The sequence below is a fragment of the Lynx rufus genome, unplaced genomic scaffold (genome assembly GCF_022079265.1).
Source record: "Lynx rufus isolate CCGP_SWC_20201006 ecotype Redwood Valley unplaced genomic scaffold, mLynRuf1.p SCAF_21, whole genome shotgun sequence".
Classification (NCBI taxonomy): Eukaryota; Metazoa; Chordata; class Mammalia; order Carnivora; family Felidae; genus Lynx; species Lynx rufus.
The window spans coordinates 13675837-13690265 of record NW_025814836.1 but is presented as its reverse complement, the minus strand read 5'-3'; the positions used below and the strand labels follow the sequence as shown (position 1 = coordinate 13690265).

Sequence of the window (14429 nt, the reverse complement as noted above, 5' to 3'; positions counted from 1 at the left end):
GCGAGGCTCGCATTCCTCAGCAGCTATGTACAAAGCTCCCTGAAACCTCGTCTCTCTAAAGTTAGTGTGCAGGGCTTTCCAAGGCTGAGAACGCCTAATACATGGGGAAGCACTTCCTTGAGGTGGAAGGTCTCTCCCTTCACCTTTCCTCTTTTTCCCTGCAGGCTAGTGCCTACTTTTTATCAGTTTGCACAATCGCTTAGATAAACACCGAGGAGGAGATTCTCTTTAATTATCAAAGACACATCTTTTCAGGGGGCCAACAAAGCGTTTATTTCACCCGCCAAACTAAAGGAGAGTTATTCCAGTTTAGAAGGAAGATGCAAGCGGTTTGGGACCTTGAACAAGGCAAATATGGTTTTGGTATGTTTACTTACAGTATTTTTTCTCTCTCTCTCTCTCCTTTCTCACTTTTCTCCTTGTGCTGTGTGGGGCTGGGGGTGACTTGGGGCTTTTCAAAAAATCGGTTTGCTAACGTGTCTGAAATGCCTAGGACTGTGGTTTCAGGGGTTTGGGGAGGGGGGGGGACAGTCAATTCAATGCATTGCCATATTTTATTACATGTGTGTGATAGGGGAGGTGGTGGAGGGGGGAAGAGGGGGGGAAAATACAATTGCAAAGCTGCCAAAATATGATTAAACCGAAGCGTAAAGACTGCCGTGCCTCCCCATCTCCTCGTCCTGTCTCCTCAAACTCCTTTCCTTCCAGAGAGCAAACTAAAAAAGCCAGTCCTATAAGCGTGTTTTTCCAAGCAACAGACGACTCGGTTTTCTAGCAAAGGAGCTGCGAGGCTCGCTCTAAGCATCAGCATTTACTGTTCGATTTGCCTCTGCGCTTCATTTTGCAACCTTGTGCAACTGACAGCCAGCCAGGCAGGGAGGGAGGAAAGTCCTGCCCGGCGCCCTCGGCCGCGGCTCGGGGAGGCAAGCGCTCGGTTAAAGCTAGGAGGAGAATCGCAACGAGAAGGGTACTCACCATCGGGCGGGGTGGCGGAACCGGCGTGCGGATTTCAGGCAAACGTTTACCTTTTGGCTGTCTATTGCAACCGCGCCGGGCTGACTTAAGAAGCAATTCTGTGCTCTGTCCAGAACATTCAAGGAACGGTTCCTCATTTTTAAAAAGCCAGCGAGAGAGACGACAGAGACAGAGAAAGAAAAAGAGAGGAGGGGGTGAGGGGGACGCACAGAAACCCAGTTCGGGGAGGAAAAAAAAAAAAAAAAAAAAAAAAAAAAGATCACCTCTCCCCGCCAGTGACTCGGGAAACGCAGCGGTGGCGAGATCCGAGCCCGGTCCAACCAAGCTAGAGCCAATTAATTTTAAATCCTGAAGAATTATTCAGATTAAAATGTACAGAAGTTTCATTCTCGTATGCCTACGTGAGCTCCAAGTCGTTTCCCTTTAAGAGCTCCTTTTCTTTTAAAGTTGAATTTTAGGCAGCGAGGACTCTTACACTAGGGGGCAGACAGATACTGTACTTGCTCCAATGTTAAGCAATTTTTTCCCTCCCAGCATATGCTCTGATTTAGCACTGTAAATTTTTCAGAGGACCCAACTCTGACAGCCCCTGGTGATTTTCAAAGTACCACAAGCCAGTGGTTAAAAATTGCATTGACTTGGAAGTTCAGAGGGACACAATGGAAACCCCTTTCCCTATTCATGGAGCTCCAGTGTGGTGGAAGAGAAAAAACACACACGAACTAGATTGAGGGAAAGGAGGAATTCAATGAATCCTGGTGGACAGAACTGGTTTCTACTGAGTTCAGAGTTAAACTCGGCATTTGCTGGGGTCTGTATTCATATTGTGATTTCATTTGGGGAGAATGACAGCCGTCAGGCCACTTGCTGCAAGAAAATCATATTCCTGGGTGGGTTTGCTTTACTTTTTTTTTTTTTCCACCAGAGTAAAACAAATGTTTTTCCAACTTTCTCCAGCCAAATTAAAGCTTGCCATTCCCCTCATTAAAATAAATTTACATCTGCAATAAAAGACTGGGCTGGATTTTTTTTTTTTTGAACAGTAACGACATATTGATATTTCTCTTTTAGTCTTAGAGCTGTTTTATTCAAGGGAAATGAGCATCTCTGAAGAAGGCATTTGAAAATATTCTCCCCTCCTTTTTTTTTTTCTCAGTCTGCAGTCCTTTCTCTTCTTATATGCAGTAAAAATTAACTACAATTGATATGGTCATTTATTTATTGTTTTGAATTTCTAATAGCATGCCCATAACTGAATGAATCTAAAATACAGAGTGAAACACGTCTGACTTCATGGGAAGGCTGTGGTCGTGTGCTGTGGCAGGCTCCAGTTTTGTAGGAGATTGGGAAATTCTTCATTTTAAATCTGAGTCCATCAGAGCATACTTCAAACACCAAAAATCTCTAAGTGCCCTGTGGAAGCTGTTGCTTTTCAGAAATTTCCCACTGCATGTCTGTAAAAGGTGATCTTGCTATGGAAGTGTCTGCACTCAAGAGGCAAGATTAAGATTTCCCTACAATCAATTATTCTCTTCTATTAAATTGAGATGGGTATGTCCATTAGATTTCCTGTCTCATCCCAGCCCCACCACATCTCTGCTGAGATTGCCCCTAATCTACTGACATTTGTAGCATTAGGCAATCCCTTGAATCATAGGAGTTGAAAGGGGGGGAAAAAAACCCTTTGAAATGATTTCTTTTCCATCCTTCTGTCCTCTTTAAGAGAAAGTGATATTGTGTCTCTAATCAACCTGAAATTCTCAGCCTGCCTTCTCTGTGGCAATCTCATTGCACACCAGGTTTATGATAGTTCAGTGTCCACTGTAGTTGGTTTTTTTTTTTTTTTTACAACTTTCAAATAATCCCAGCACCTGCAGCTTTAGTGAAATACGTGATTTCAGCGGAGAAAGGGTGAGGACTAAGAAGGTTTCAGCAAGGAAGTGTAAAGAGGGTTTCTCCTCTCCTAAAAACTAGCCCCTGTCTGCCTATATCTTCACTTAGTACGTACCTTGTATTCTGCCTGTGGGTAAAGGGTATTTATTGAATGCAAAGAGCACACACCAGCACAGGTCAATCGTATGTGTGGTCTATGGTTGGTTTTTTTTACACCTTTCATCTCGTCCATTTTTTGCACTATCAAGGATGCTTTCCTGGGGTCATTACTTTACTCTTCACATGTGTTCATGTTTCCTGAAACTCGGCGTGGTTGATGTAAAATATTTCAACTGTTCATAAACCTGGTTGGCTTCCAAGTTTACAGTTTTTCTTGGGGCAAAACGTGTGCGATGCTGTCAAAATTTTGTTTTCTAAACGTTGAACAATCATAATGAACTTCTCGTGATCAAACCGAAAGGTGCCTGCCCTGAAATACAGTGTGTTCCGTGGGGCCAATTCTAAGATGTGTGATGTTTAAAGCCAAACGCCCTGGAGTTCAGAGACACATCCATGTTGATGATTTTAGCACATTGAAGCAGACTGGCATAGGCTATTAAGTTGTTCTTATTGCAGTGAATCTCTTGAGGTGGCCTGTGGCTTGTGTGTGGTTCCTGTGAGTTGTGCTTGGTATTATTTCCAATCTGGAGCAGGATCGCTGGTCGTGTTTTAATGACTCAATGGATGCCTAAAAGGAACCTGAGGAACAATGAAGTTCGTCCTCAACTGTTCCATGACCTAGAAGCATAGGCGCTGAAGTCTTTGTCTGTGTACGTTGACAAATATGCATCTGATACATGTGCGCTTACATGTGTGTACAGAGGGTATGCACAGGGGAGGCTAGGAGGCTGGGAGGCTGCCTCCGCTCGTCCATCAGCGGACAGAACGGTCTATTCACCTCTCTCCACGACTGGGTAGTGTGGCAGGACGTTGGCTTGTGAGTTAGCTATAACTAATGAGAGAGGATGAAGTTGAGGAAAATTGATTTTAATTGCGTCATGACAATGAGATGAAGTCTACTTGTGCTTCTCAGCATCCGAGATGTTTCATTTGAGCAATTAAAATGTCAGGCCACATACCTGTGAAATGTTAACCCTGCAAGGAAAAGACAGATACCAAATGGCTTCTTTCTTTTTTCCCTCTAAAAAGAAAAAAAAAAAAAAGATATGTCTATCAAGCCACAAAACCAAGCAAGTGATCAGAGTTGCTTAAGAGAAGGGTCTACCGTCACCCGGATCTGACCAAATGTTTCGTTTGCAAAATGCCTCCAAGCTCGGTTCTCGGCACCTATCCTGCCCCCCACCCACTACCCCTCTGCAAAGAAACCGGGGAACTTTTCTCTTTCTCTGGCACTGTGGGCACAAAGATGCGCCGGGAGTCCCGGGTGGTGCGCGAGCGACGGATTTCGTGGCATCGCCAAGTTGCGGGAGGCGAAGTCCTCGATTCCATCCAAAGCCTCTCGCGGAGCCTTTAAGAGGCGTTGTGTGTGCGCGCCGCGCTCCTCTCCCCGCTGGGGCGGAAACCTCCGGTGCGGGGTGCGGAGAGCTCGGGGGCCGCGTGCCCGGGGCCGGCCCGGGCCCATCCCCCGCCCGGCGGTGGTGGCGGCGCGGCCGCCCCCTCCCCGCCCCCCTTGGCCCCCCGCGCGCCCCGCGCCGCGGCCGCGACGCCGCTCGCGCTAGGACCGGGCTGAGCCCGCGGCCGCCATGGCGGGGCCGCCGCGCTCCGGCCAATGACGACGAGGGGGCGGCGCGCGCGCGCCTGGCCAGGCCAACCCCGGCTGCTGCCTTATAAGGCGCGCCGTCACCATGGCAACGTGCGCTAAGTTGCAGCAGTCGTGTCAAAGTTCACTATATAGAGAGCTCAGTGAGCTGATCGCGGAGAAGCCACTTCTGCCAGCCCCGGCGCCTATAAATCGCATTCCCTCCCGCGCCCCCCTTTTTAGCATATTTGATCACTTTGATTCTCTGTTCTTTTCTCTCCGCGGTGTGTGTGTGCGTGCGCGCGTGTGTGTTTTCTTCTCCTCCTCCTCCTCTCCCCGAGTTGCCTCCTTTCTCCGGGTGCCGTGCTGCCTTTTTTTCCCTTCTTTCATTCTTTCTCTCCGTCTTTTTCTCCCCCCTCTGCGCACGAAGGATGTGCTTCTAGGTGGTGATCTGCCCTCCTCTCTCTCTTTTATCATTTCTCCCCCGCCGCCGGCGAGTTGACTCTTTCCCTATGTGTGTGAGGCGGCGGCGGCAGCAGCAGCAGCAGCGGCTCCGGCGGCGGCAGCAGCGGCAGCAGCGGCTTCAGCGGCGGCGGCGGCGCTAGACGCGGCGGCTCCGGGCCCGACCCGGCGGCTTCGGCGGCGGCGGCGGCGGCTCCGGCGGCGGCGGCGGCCCGGGCGGCCCGCAGGGAGCGGCGAGCGGCCTCCATCCGGCGAAAGCGGGCGGCGGCGGCCAGAGCGAGCGAGGCGCGCGCCGGGCGCCCGTGGCAGGCGGCGGCGGCGGCCCAGCGCCAGGACGACGCCGCGCAGCGCCCGACGCGGACCACTTTCATGCTGATTCCCCCGGACCCGGGCAGCGCTCCGGCCACTCCGCGGGCCGCCGGCCTCCGCCCCGGCCTGCCCGGCTCTCTGGGCGCGCCCGCGACCGGCGCCTCCGCTCTCCCAGTCCTCCTGATTTCGATGGCTTTCCTGAATGGCTGACTGTGGGCTGCCCTGGACTTGGCCCCCGGACAGTCGCCTCTCCTCCTCCTCCTCCTCCTCCTCTTCCTCCTCCTCTTCCTCCTCCTACTCCAACTCCTCGGCACACCAGCTCTGAGAGCGAGAGAGTGAACGAGAGAGGGAGGGAGAGAGTGAGAGCGAGCGAGATCTTTGGAGAGATTTTTTTTTTTTTTTTTTTTGCCTCCTACTTCTGTCTTGAAGCCAGACAATCGACTTGCAGCTCTCCCTCCCCTCCCTCTCTCTCCACGTTCTGCTCCCACTCTCTCTCCCCTGGCCCCTTCCCCTCCCCTCCGGGCCGAAAGCCCCCCGAAACCAACAAAGCTGAGCCGAGGGAAACAAACAAAACAAACACACCGGGCCAGACAAGCAATCGACAAAACTTTGCAAAAGCAGAAACAAAAAAGGAAAAACTAACCAACCTCAACCAACCAGCCCCCGAGCCACCCGGGGCGCCCTCCCGCGCCCTCTCGCACCCTCGCACACACAAAAGGCGGCGCGCCGGAGCCCGAGACCCGGGAGCCGCCGCCGCCCGCAGCCAGGGGAGCAGGAAGTCCGGACGCGGCCCCCATAGATATGGCAATGGTAGTCAGCACGTGGCGCGACCCCCAGGACGAGGTGCCCGGCTCGCAGGGCAGCCAGGCCTCGCAGGCGCCGCCTGTGCCCGGCCCGCCGCCCGGCGCCCCGCACACGCCACAGACGCCGGGCCAAGGGGGCCCGGCCAGCACGCCGGCCCAGACGGCGGCCGGCGGCCAGGGCGGCCCTGGCGGCCCCGGCGGCGACAAGCAGCAGCAGCAGCAGCACATCGAGTGCGTGGTGTGCGGGGACAAGTCGAGCGGCAAGCACTACGGCCAGTTCACGTGCGAGGGCTGCAAGAGCTTCTTCAAGCGCAGCGTGCGGAGGAACCTGAGCTACACGTGCCGCGCCAACCGGAACTGTCCCATCGACCAGCACCACCGCAACCAGTGCCAGTACTGCCGCCTCAAAAAGTGCCTCAAAGTGGGCATGAGACGGGAAGGTATCGGCCTCTCATTTCTCCCCCCCACCCTCGCCTGGGGTCCCGGGGCCCTGGGGGCGTTTGGCTAGCCTGCTCTGGGTAAGGACGCAGAAGCCCCAAGCTCTTCTCTTCGTATTGCAGCTGAAAGGGGTTTTATACTAGAAGCAAGTTCTGCACTGGAACCCAGACCCCCCCCAAATCCGCATGCTTTGGCCGACTGATTTCCTCCTCTACTTTCTCTTCGGGCTGTTTCATTTTCTTTGCATTGATTGCGAGTTCATTCGAGTTCGCCTTTCTGCGAGGGATGGGGTGTTGTCTGTTGTTGTTTTAAAAGCCTGGTTTACTTCTCCGTCTTTCCTCTCGATTTCTCCCTCTCTCCCCCTTGTTTTTCCTGCATGTTCAACATATGTCCCTCCTCCCCACCCCTTTCCCCAGCCCCCACCCTCTCAAAAAAAAAAAAAACCCAACCTGAGATTGTACTTTTGTACAGGAGGTTCAAATTACAAATGGCAATTTTATGCACTTCGCCGTATTAACGCTGCCGCCCGGGCAGCGCTCATGTGACCCTCCGTGGATTAACATTCTGCTAAAAAAAAAAAAATACCTCTGTTTTCTTTTTTCCTTTCACTTTTGAAAGGAGGAGAGCGCGATAGGAGTAGGGACGGGTGGGCGAGGGGCCCTCGGCGGCTGCTTTCGCTCTGCGCGAGTTGGGTCTTTGTGATATGAAATTCGCCGAGCGCCGCGAGCTGTGCTCGGCCAATGGCGCGCTCGGCGCCGGGCGCGGGCTCCGGGCTTGGGCGAGCGAACGCCGGGCTTTCTTTGTGTTTCTGCGAGAGCGACTCTCCCGGTCCGGCGTCAGATAACAGCCCGAGCCCGAGCCTCGCCAGCTTTCCCCGGCCGTCTCGGGCCCTACCCGGGCTGCGCCGGCGCCGGCCGCCTGCTCCCCGCCTCTCCCCGGCTTCCTCTCGCCTCGGCCGGCCTCTCTCTCCGCCCTCTCCCTCCGTCTCTCTTTCTTCGAGCACACTGAACAGGCTGCCGCCAGACCTCGGCTCTCCGCTCTTCTCTCACCGGGGGGCTCCCCGCCGGGCTGGGGCTGGGGCTGCCGGGTTGGGGGGAGAGTCGTGGCACGGTGGCCGCAGGCCGTCTGGGGTGAACCCTTGTGTCTTTTGCAAAAGCGTCTCACCCTCCCCCCCAGACTCGCCCCTCCCGCTCCCTCTCCTCCAATCAATAAGAAATATCAGCTGTTTAGCAGTAAAGAAGAAAGATGCCCCCAGAATGCTCCATCCCGCCCACAGTGCCGGGGACCCCGAGGCAAAGCGGCCAATTCTGGGTCCTCGGCGGCCCAGCCCCGAGCGGGCCTCGGAGGCAAGTGTGCCGCTCTGGCCGCCAGAGCTTGCCTGGGTGGTGGCTTGAGTGGAGTGCTGCCGGGCTCCCGGCGACTTCCAGGTCTGTGGCCCTGGCGCGCTGGCGAGAGGGGCAGGCCTGCCTGTTCGGGCGCGGTGCGGGCTCTGGGTCAGGCGGGGGTCGGGCTGGGGCAGACCCTGCCGGGGGAGCTGGGCGACCGACGAGGCTGGTCATTAACGGCGGGGTGTCTCCTTTCCTCCCCGCAGCGGTGCAGAGGGGCAGGATGCCGCCCACCCAGCCAACCCACGGGCAGTTTGCGCTGACCAACGGGGACCCTCTCAACTGCCACTCGTACCTGTCCGGATATATTTCTCTGCTGCTGCGCGCCGAGCCCTACCCCACGTCGCGCTTCGGCAGCCAGTGCATGCAGCCCAACAACATCATGGGCATCGAGAACATTTGCGAACTGGCCGCGCGGATGCTCTTCAGCGCCGTCGAGTGGGCCCGGAACATCCCCTTCTTCCCTGACCTGCAGATCACCGACCAGGTGGCCCTGCTTCGCCTCACCTGGAGCGAGCTGTTCGTGCTGAACGCGGCACAGTGCTCCATGCCTCTCCACGTCGCCCCGCTCCTGGCCGCCGCTGGCCTACACGCCTCACCCATGTCCGCCGACCGAGTGGTCGCCTTTATGGACCACATACGGATCTTCCAAGAGCAAGTGGAGAAGCTCAAAGCGCTGCACGTCGACTCCGCCGAGTACAGCTGTCTCAAGGCCATAGTCCTGTTCACCTCAGGTAGGAAGGAGCCCTGCCCTCTCATGCCCAAGGACTCCTAGCTCAGAGTTAGGGCCCAGAGAACTTGGGAGTCCCCAGAGTGAGCCCAGCCTCCCCCTGGAAAGGCCAAACTGTTGAGGGCAACCTGGAGTGGGGACTTTGTAGAGCTGCTGGGCCTCGCCAGGCCTGTCCTGGGGACAAGAGAGGAAGGCTGGGGCTTCGGGAAGGTCCCTTAGGGCACATGCTCTCAAAACGGGCCATGGGGAAGCCTCTCAAGCCTGCCAGACTGGCATGCGTGTTCCTGTGCCCTCCCTTGGCCCAGGCCTCCTGGGCTGGCTGGTCCCGTGCAGCCTCCTCTGCCCCAGGGCGCTCTCTCTGTCACCCTGACTGAGTCTCCAGGAGATGCCTCTGGGCCCTGCAGCTGTCCTGGCATCATCTCTGCAGGGGAAAAGTTTGCCCCTGCAGGGGAAAAGTTTGCCTGCTAACTCAGTGGGAGCTGGAGCTCCAGGCAAACCCAACCTGAGGGCAGCAGTTTTCAGAATCATATTCTTATTAAAACAATGCAGACTGCCAGGAGAGGAGGAAGGCTGTCAGGAAGGGGGCAAGAGGAAGAAAGGGGGCATCATAACTGTCCAGGATGTCTGCAAGGGGTTGAAGACTCTGGCCTCTAGCTTGCTCTGCCCAGGCAAACACTTCAGACGATTTTCAGACAACCCAAAATGTATGCCAACTTGGGCTGGGTATGAATGTTGCCAGAGATATAAAACCATCATTGACTGCGTTATGAAATCTAATTAGTTTGTATGTAGTTTAACCTGTGTGAGTAATAGATCTAATATTAATTAACTCTTGAGGCCAAATGATTTCTGAAGGTGTCTGGCTTTCCACTTTGGGCCACACCTGAGCCTTTTGGCTGCCTCCAGGCTGAGTTCAGCACATCCCAGGTGGGTGGAAATCACCCCCTCTCCATTCTCTTTCTAAGTTGTCAGCTGATCCCTTTGTCATGGCTGAGAGGGGGGGAAAGAGGTTCCCAATTAAGAATTACAAACATTTGGACGTTTGTGGGGCTTGGAACCTAGGAACTGCAGTTTTTTACAGCTTGTAACCAGGACACTCGGAGAGCTGGGTAGTTCTCGTGGCAGACAAAAAGATTCACAGTCTCTTCCTTATTGTTTGAAGGAAATCTGGGGACCCAAGTCATTAGCTCAATCGATTGCAGGTTCTGAGTCCTTAACCCACTGTCTGTTATACGCTGCTGGTTTTTTTTTTTCTTAACACATAACCTCCCCCCACAGCCACCCCAAATTCTGCCTTTGAAAGTCCTTAGGTAATCAATTAAAGGGCAGTGTCTGGGCAAGGAAGAGCCGTATAGAGAGGTTTGGATCTGGAGTATTTTTCTCAGGGGAACTGTCATAACTAGAACATTTGCCTGATGCAAATGTACAGGCAGGATATTCCCCTAACCCCACAGCCCCCTTCACCCCCAGCCCACAACCCTCCACCCAGCCAACGATCCCAGACGACGGGGGGTGTTGTTAATTTCTCCATATCATTGTTAGCTCTTAGCCTTACCCTTGGTCTCTTCAAGGAAAGAAATGCCTGATACTGTCGTAAGAGTTTAATTTATTACTATTTGCAAAATGCAGAGGCCTGTGTGGAGAATGCAGATCGCCTCACAAAGAGATAAAGGTCCCTCTTATCTGATTCGTAGGGAGACACACAGTGTACCCATGCAAAGGGAGGGAGTCCAATGCAGACAGATCTTTTAATTCCTGACCACAGACACCTATGCATTCTTTGCATGCAGAGTCCCTGGATACACACATGAGGAAATTACATGTGTCTTCTGGTTCTGGGGGCTGGAGGTAGTGGCGGCTGTTTTGAAATATCTGTTTTAAGGATTCACCGTATGCATGTGTTAGCCCCAAGTCTTGTCTGGGGCGCCCAAAAAGGTCAGGTCACAACCTGCGCCGCCCTCACTGAGAAGCCTCTCGTTTCAAAGGCATTTATTGTATTTTCACATATCCCAAAGAGAAAAGTGTTTTCCTGAAGATAACAGGGAGGGGTTTCTTCTTGGAGGGAACTGGGTTTTAAAATAAATAAATAAATAAATAAATAAATAAATAAATAAATAAAGGGGGGTAGGAGAAAAAGGGAGAGAGAAGAAAAGGGGGGAAAAGAAACAGCTCAAATGAACAGAGAGATCACAGTTTGCATGGCTGCCCTTCAATAGGGCTAAACTGACAAGATCAGTTTTAAAGGGCCACTTAAATCAGTTTCAAAGACTGGAGAAAAATGAGTCGCCCTCTTTGGGGAGAATCTGAGGCTGGGTCGTGGACGCCATTACTAGAGGCTGGGCCAGGTTGTGGCCCTCCTCTCGCACCACCACCACCCCCCCCATATATAATTATAAGCCAAACTCTTATTTACAGAGGAGGAGGGGGAGGAGCACTGGCAGTTTTGGTTTCATCTGTTTGTCTGTCCGTCAACTGACTTGAGCCAGATTCACCCAGTGCACTTTGCTTGGGCCTCCCAGGGACCAAGCCTGAGTTCTGGTGGCGTGAAAGCCTGCGGTGCACTGAGCTGTGTTTTACTTTAAAGCAAATACCCCCAGGACCATCTCGTGCTCTCCAACCCCCCCCCTCCCCTCCATCCAAGTTTTCAGTATACTGGCATTTGCTCCAACTCCGGTTGGGGCAGTTTGACAAAGCACTGCACACACACCTCATGTGACCCATTTCAAACCTCTTAATCTGATGACTGAATCCTTCTTCTTCTTCTCCTTCTCCTTCTTCTTCTTTTTTTTTTTTTTTTAAACTTTCTTCCAGATGCCTGTGGTCTCTCTGATGTAGCCCATGTGGAAAGCTTGCAGGAAAAGTCCCAGTGTGCTTTGGAAGAGTACGTTAGGAGCCAGTACCCCAACCAACCAACGCGATTCGGAAAGCTTTTGCTTCGCCTCCCTTCCCTCCGCACGGTCTCCTCCTCAGTCATAGAGCAATTGTTTTTCGTCCGTTTGGTAGGTAAAACCCCCATCGAAACCCTCATCCGGGATATGTTACTGTCCGGCAGCAGTTTTAACTGGCCGTATATGGCAATTCAATAAATAAGAAATCACAATAAGAAGGGGGAGTGAAACAGAGAGAAAGAAAAGGCAAAAGACTGGTTTGTTTGCTTAAATTCCTTCTGTTAAGAAAGGATATAAAAGGATGTTACAAGTTTGCTAAACGAAGAGAGGGGAAGAATTTAATGGACTGTGAATTTCAAAAAAAAAAAAAAAGACTGTCAAATGAACTTTTACAGAATGCATTAAAAAAAAAAAACTCCTGTGTCGGTCAGAACAACTTGCTACTTATCATTTTTGTATAAAAAGGAAATTAGTCTTTTTCTTTTTTTGGTAAATTTTTGAAAAATATTGCTAAAAGTGCATTTAAGGAGATTGGGAGAAAATTAGCAGAATGGAGAAAGTAAGTCTTTTTTTTTTTTTCCAAATTATTAATTGTCCTGTGTCTATGTACCTCTAGCTGTTCTTTTTTGTACTTTTCTGGTTCCAAACCAGTTTATTCTGTGGTTCTATAATAAGTTTTGATATAATCTTGGCTTCTTAAAAACTGTGTATCCTTAAAATATATGTTCTGCAAGAATTAAAACTGAGTCCATGAAAATACCATAGGAAGACATAAAACTTTAAAAGGCAACTCAAAGGTGATGGAAACGCACTTACAAGTGGTGACCAAAAATTTTAGGTGAAGTTGAGCACTCTTTAATTTGAGAACTGGAGGAACCACACACAACACTTAACTTCCCCTACCCTGCCCCCCCCCAAAAAAAAGACACCATGACAAACCTAGCTTTTTAAAAATATTTTAAGAAAGAGAATGAACTGTGGAATTTATTGGCAGCCAAGGAATGTGTCCAAGACACGTGCTGAGGTTTTGAATAAAAAGTGAACTTTTGTAATTTGAATTGGGTCCCGCTTAGTTCTTGAATTGTTATGAAAATCCTATATCTGTTTGTATATTTGCAAACCCTTTGTATTATAATTGTTGATATTTTCCCTTTTTAAAAAATACCATTGAAATCAGCATGACAAAATAACACTGTTGGCACTTATAGGTAACGTGATTGATTCAGTATCTTAGAGTTTACAGTTTGTGTTTTAAAAAAAAACTGAAGGTTTTTTTTTTTTAAGTGCAACATTTCTGTATACTGTAAAAGTTATAATAACTGAACTGTTTGGTCGAGTCTTTGTGTGTTATATTCCAAGGAAAATTGAAAGTATTCAGAAATTAAAATATTATTTGATATCTGAAATCTGTTTGGCTGTCCCCACTCACTGTCTTTCCATCGAGAAGAGCCCCTGTGAGCTCTCGCTGAGCCGGGCTGGGGGCTTTCATGTGTTTACTCCCCTCAGTTTGTTCAAAGGTGGACTAGTGTATTTATTTGCCTGTTTAATTTGGGTGTGTGTGGGGGGGGAGAAGCTGAAGTTAATGGTTTATCTATGGTTTAGGAAGTGCCATACTGATATAGTAAACCACCCCCATTCACCTAATCCTCCTTTTAATTAAAAATGGATTTTCCAGGAAAAAAAAAAAAAGGCCCTTATATTTGTCACACTTAAGTGCCTGCTTAGGGAAGGTATTGTGGAAAGTATTAGAAATCTTGAGATCAGTATCTATTTTATGATCAGAAAAAAATACTGTTTTGTACATTTCTGACAGTTCAGCAAAAGACAGTTCTAGCAAGCTAATCACAGCATTGTAAATAGAGGGCAGTTGTTTGCAGTGAGTTTTTCCTTAAGTAGGTGTGATTTTTTAAAAATACTCTGTGGTTCTCATCTAGCTTGGTTGTTGAGAGGATTTCAAATTCAGTGATATAGCTTATAGTGCTGAAGGGTCTGTTGTTAGTGTATATATGATAACTTGCCGCTGGCCTGTCTTTCCCCTCCCCCCCTTTACGTTCATTCTGTGAGAGCATGACCACAGGTCAAGGGAGTCTTTTCCACTGGAGTTATGTACATAAAAACACATCGACATTTTGACATTTCGGATTGTGTAGATACAATCTGTACTGCTCTTGGGATCCTTTGTCCTTAGAAGCCAAATTAAGAAAAAGAAGAGAAAGAAAGAAGGAAGGAAACTTTACAGGGTGTGCTGATTTGGAAGTAGTAACTATTTTGTTTTGGAGGTTTTTTATTTTTTCCTCTTTCTCTTTTCCTGGTTTGGAGGAAGCTCAGTGTGTGGGAGCTTGCAATTTTGTTCTTATTGAGGCTTTCCAGCACCACCCCCCACCATACTTCCCCATGTTGTGGTTCAGTTTTAAAAGCGGGTGGGTAGGGCAGGTGGAAGAAAAGGGGATCATTTTGTAAAGTGTATTAAACTTTGATACTCAGTTCCAGTCAATACATGTAGACCAGAAAAATCTGTCTGATGTGTGCATTTGAGCAGAGTTCTCCAGCTGACCCTCAGCTTCTTTCTGTAGATATATACATCCAGAAATACAAGTACGTACTTAGGGCAGAATATCGCTGACCTTTTTAGTTCCAGGTTTGTCGGTTGCTGTTTATTTTCTCCTCTTGCAAGTGCTATCCATGTGAGTGTGTGAAGTTTCTCTAATAAGTAAAACACAGGCCCTTTTCCTTGTTTGTTTTGTGTTAGTTTATTGTAAACAGCCATTTGTTGTAAATTATTATTGGCATTAAATTATAATTTATGAT

General features: G+C 50.2%; 1 protein-coding gene across 2 annotated transcripts; it reads left to right on the top strand.

Moving 5' to 3' along the window:
• The first annotated feature begins 320 nt into the window (after positions 1-320).
• Positions 321-11819, top strand: NR2F2 (nuclear receptor subfamily 2 group F member 2). 2 transcript variants are annotated; one of them, XM_047086850.1, is made up of 3 exons: positions 321-363; positions 8210-8737; positions 11545-11819. In XM_047086850.1, the coding sequence occupies exons 1-3, from the start codon at positions 321-323 to the stop codon at positions 11817-11819; spliced, it is 846 nt and encodes a 281-aa protein (XP_046942806.1). The 2 variants fall into 2 exon arrangements, with proteins under 2 accessions (XP_046942806.1, XP_046942805.1); XM_047086849.1 differs by lacking the exon at positions 321-363 and adding an exon at positions 6179-6620.
• The last annotated feature ends 2610 nt before the right edge of the window (positions 11820-14429 follow it).

Coding starts and splice junctions, on each gene's coding strand:
- NR2F2 (XM_047086849.1), top strand. CDS start 6,179: ATGGCAATGGTAGTCAGCACGTGGCGCGACCCCCAGGACGAGGTGCCC. Junction 6,621..8,209: donor AGTGGGCATGAGACGGGAAG/GTATCGGCCTCT, acceptor TCCTCCCCGCAG/CGGTGCAGAGGGGCAGGATG. Junction 8,738..11,544: donor CATAGTCCTGTTCACCTCAG/GTAGGAAGGAGC, acceptor ACTTTCTTCCAG/ATGCCTGTGGTCTCTCTGAT.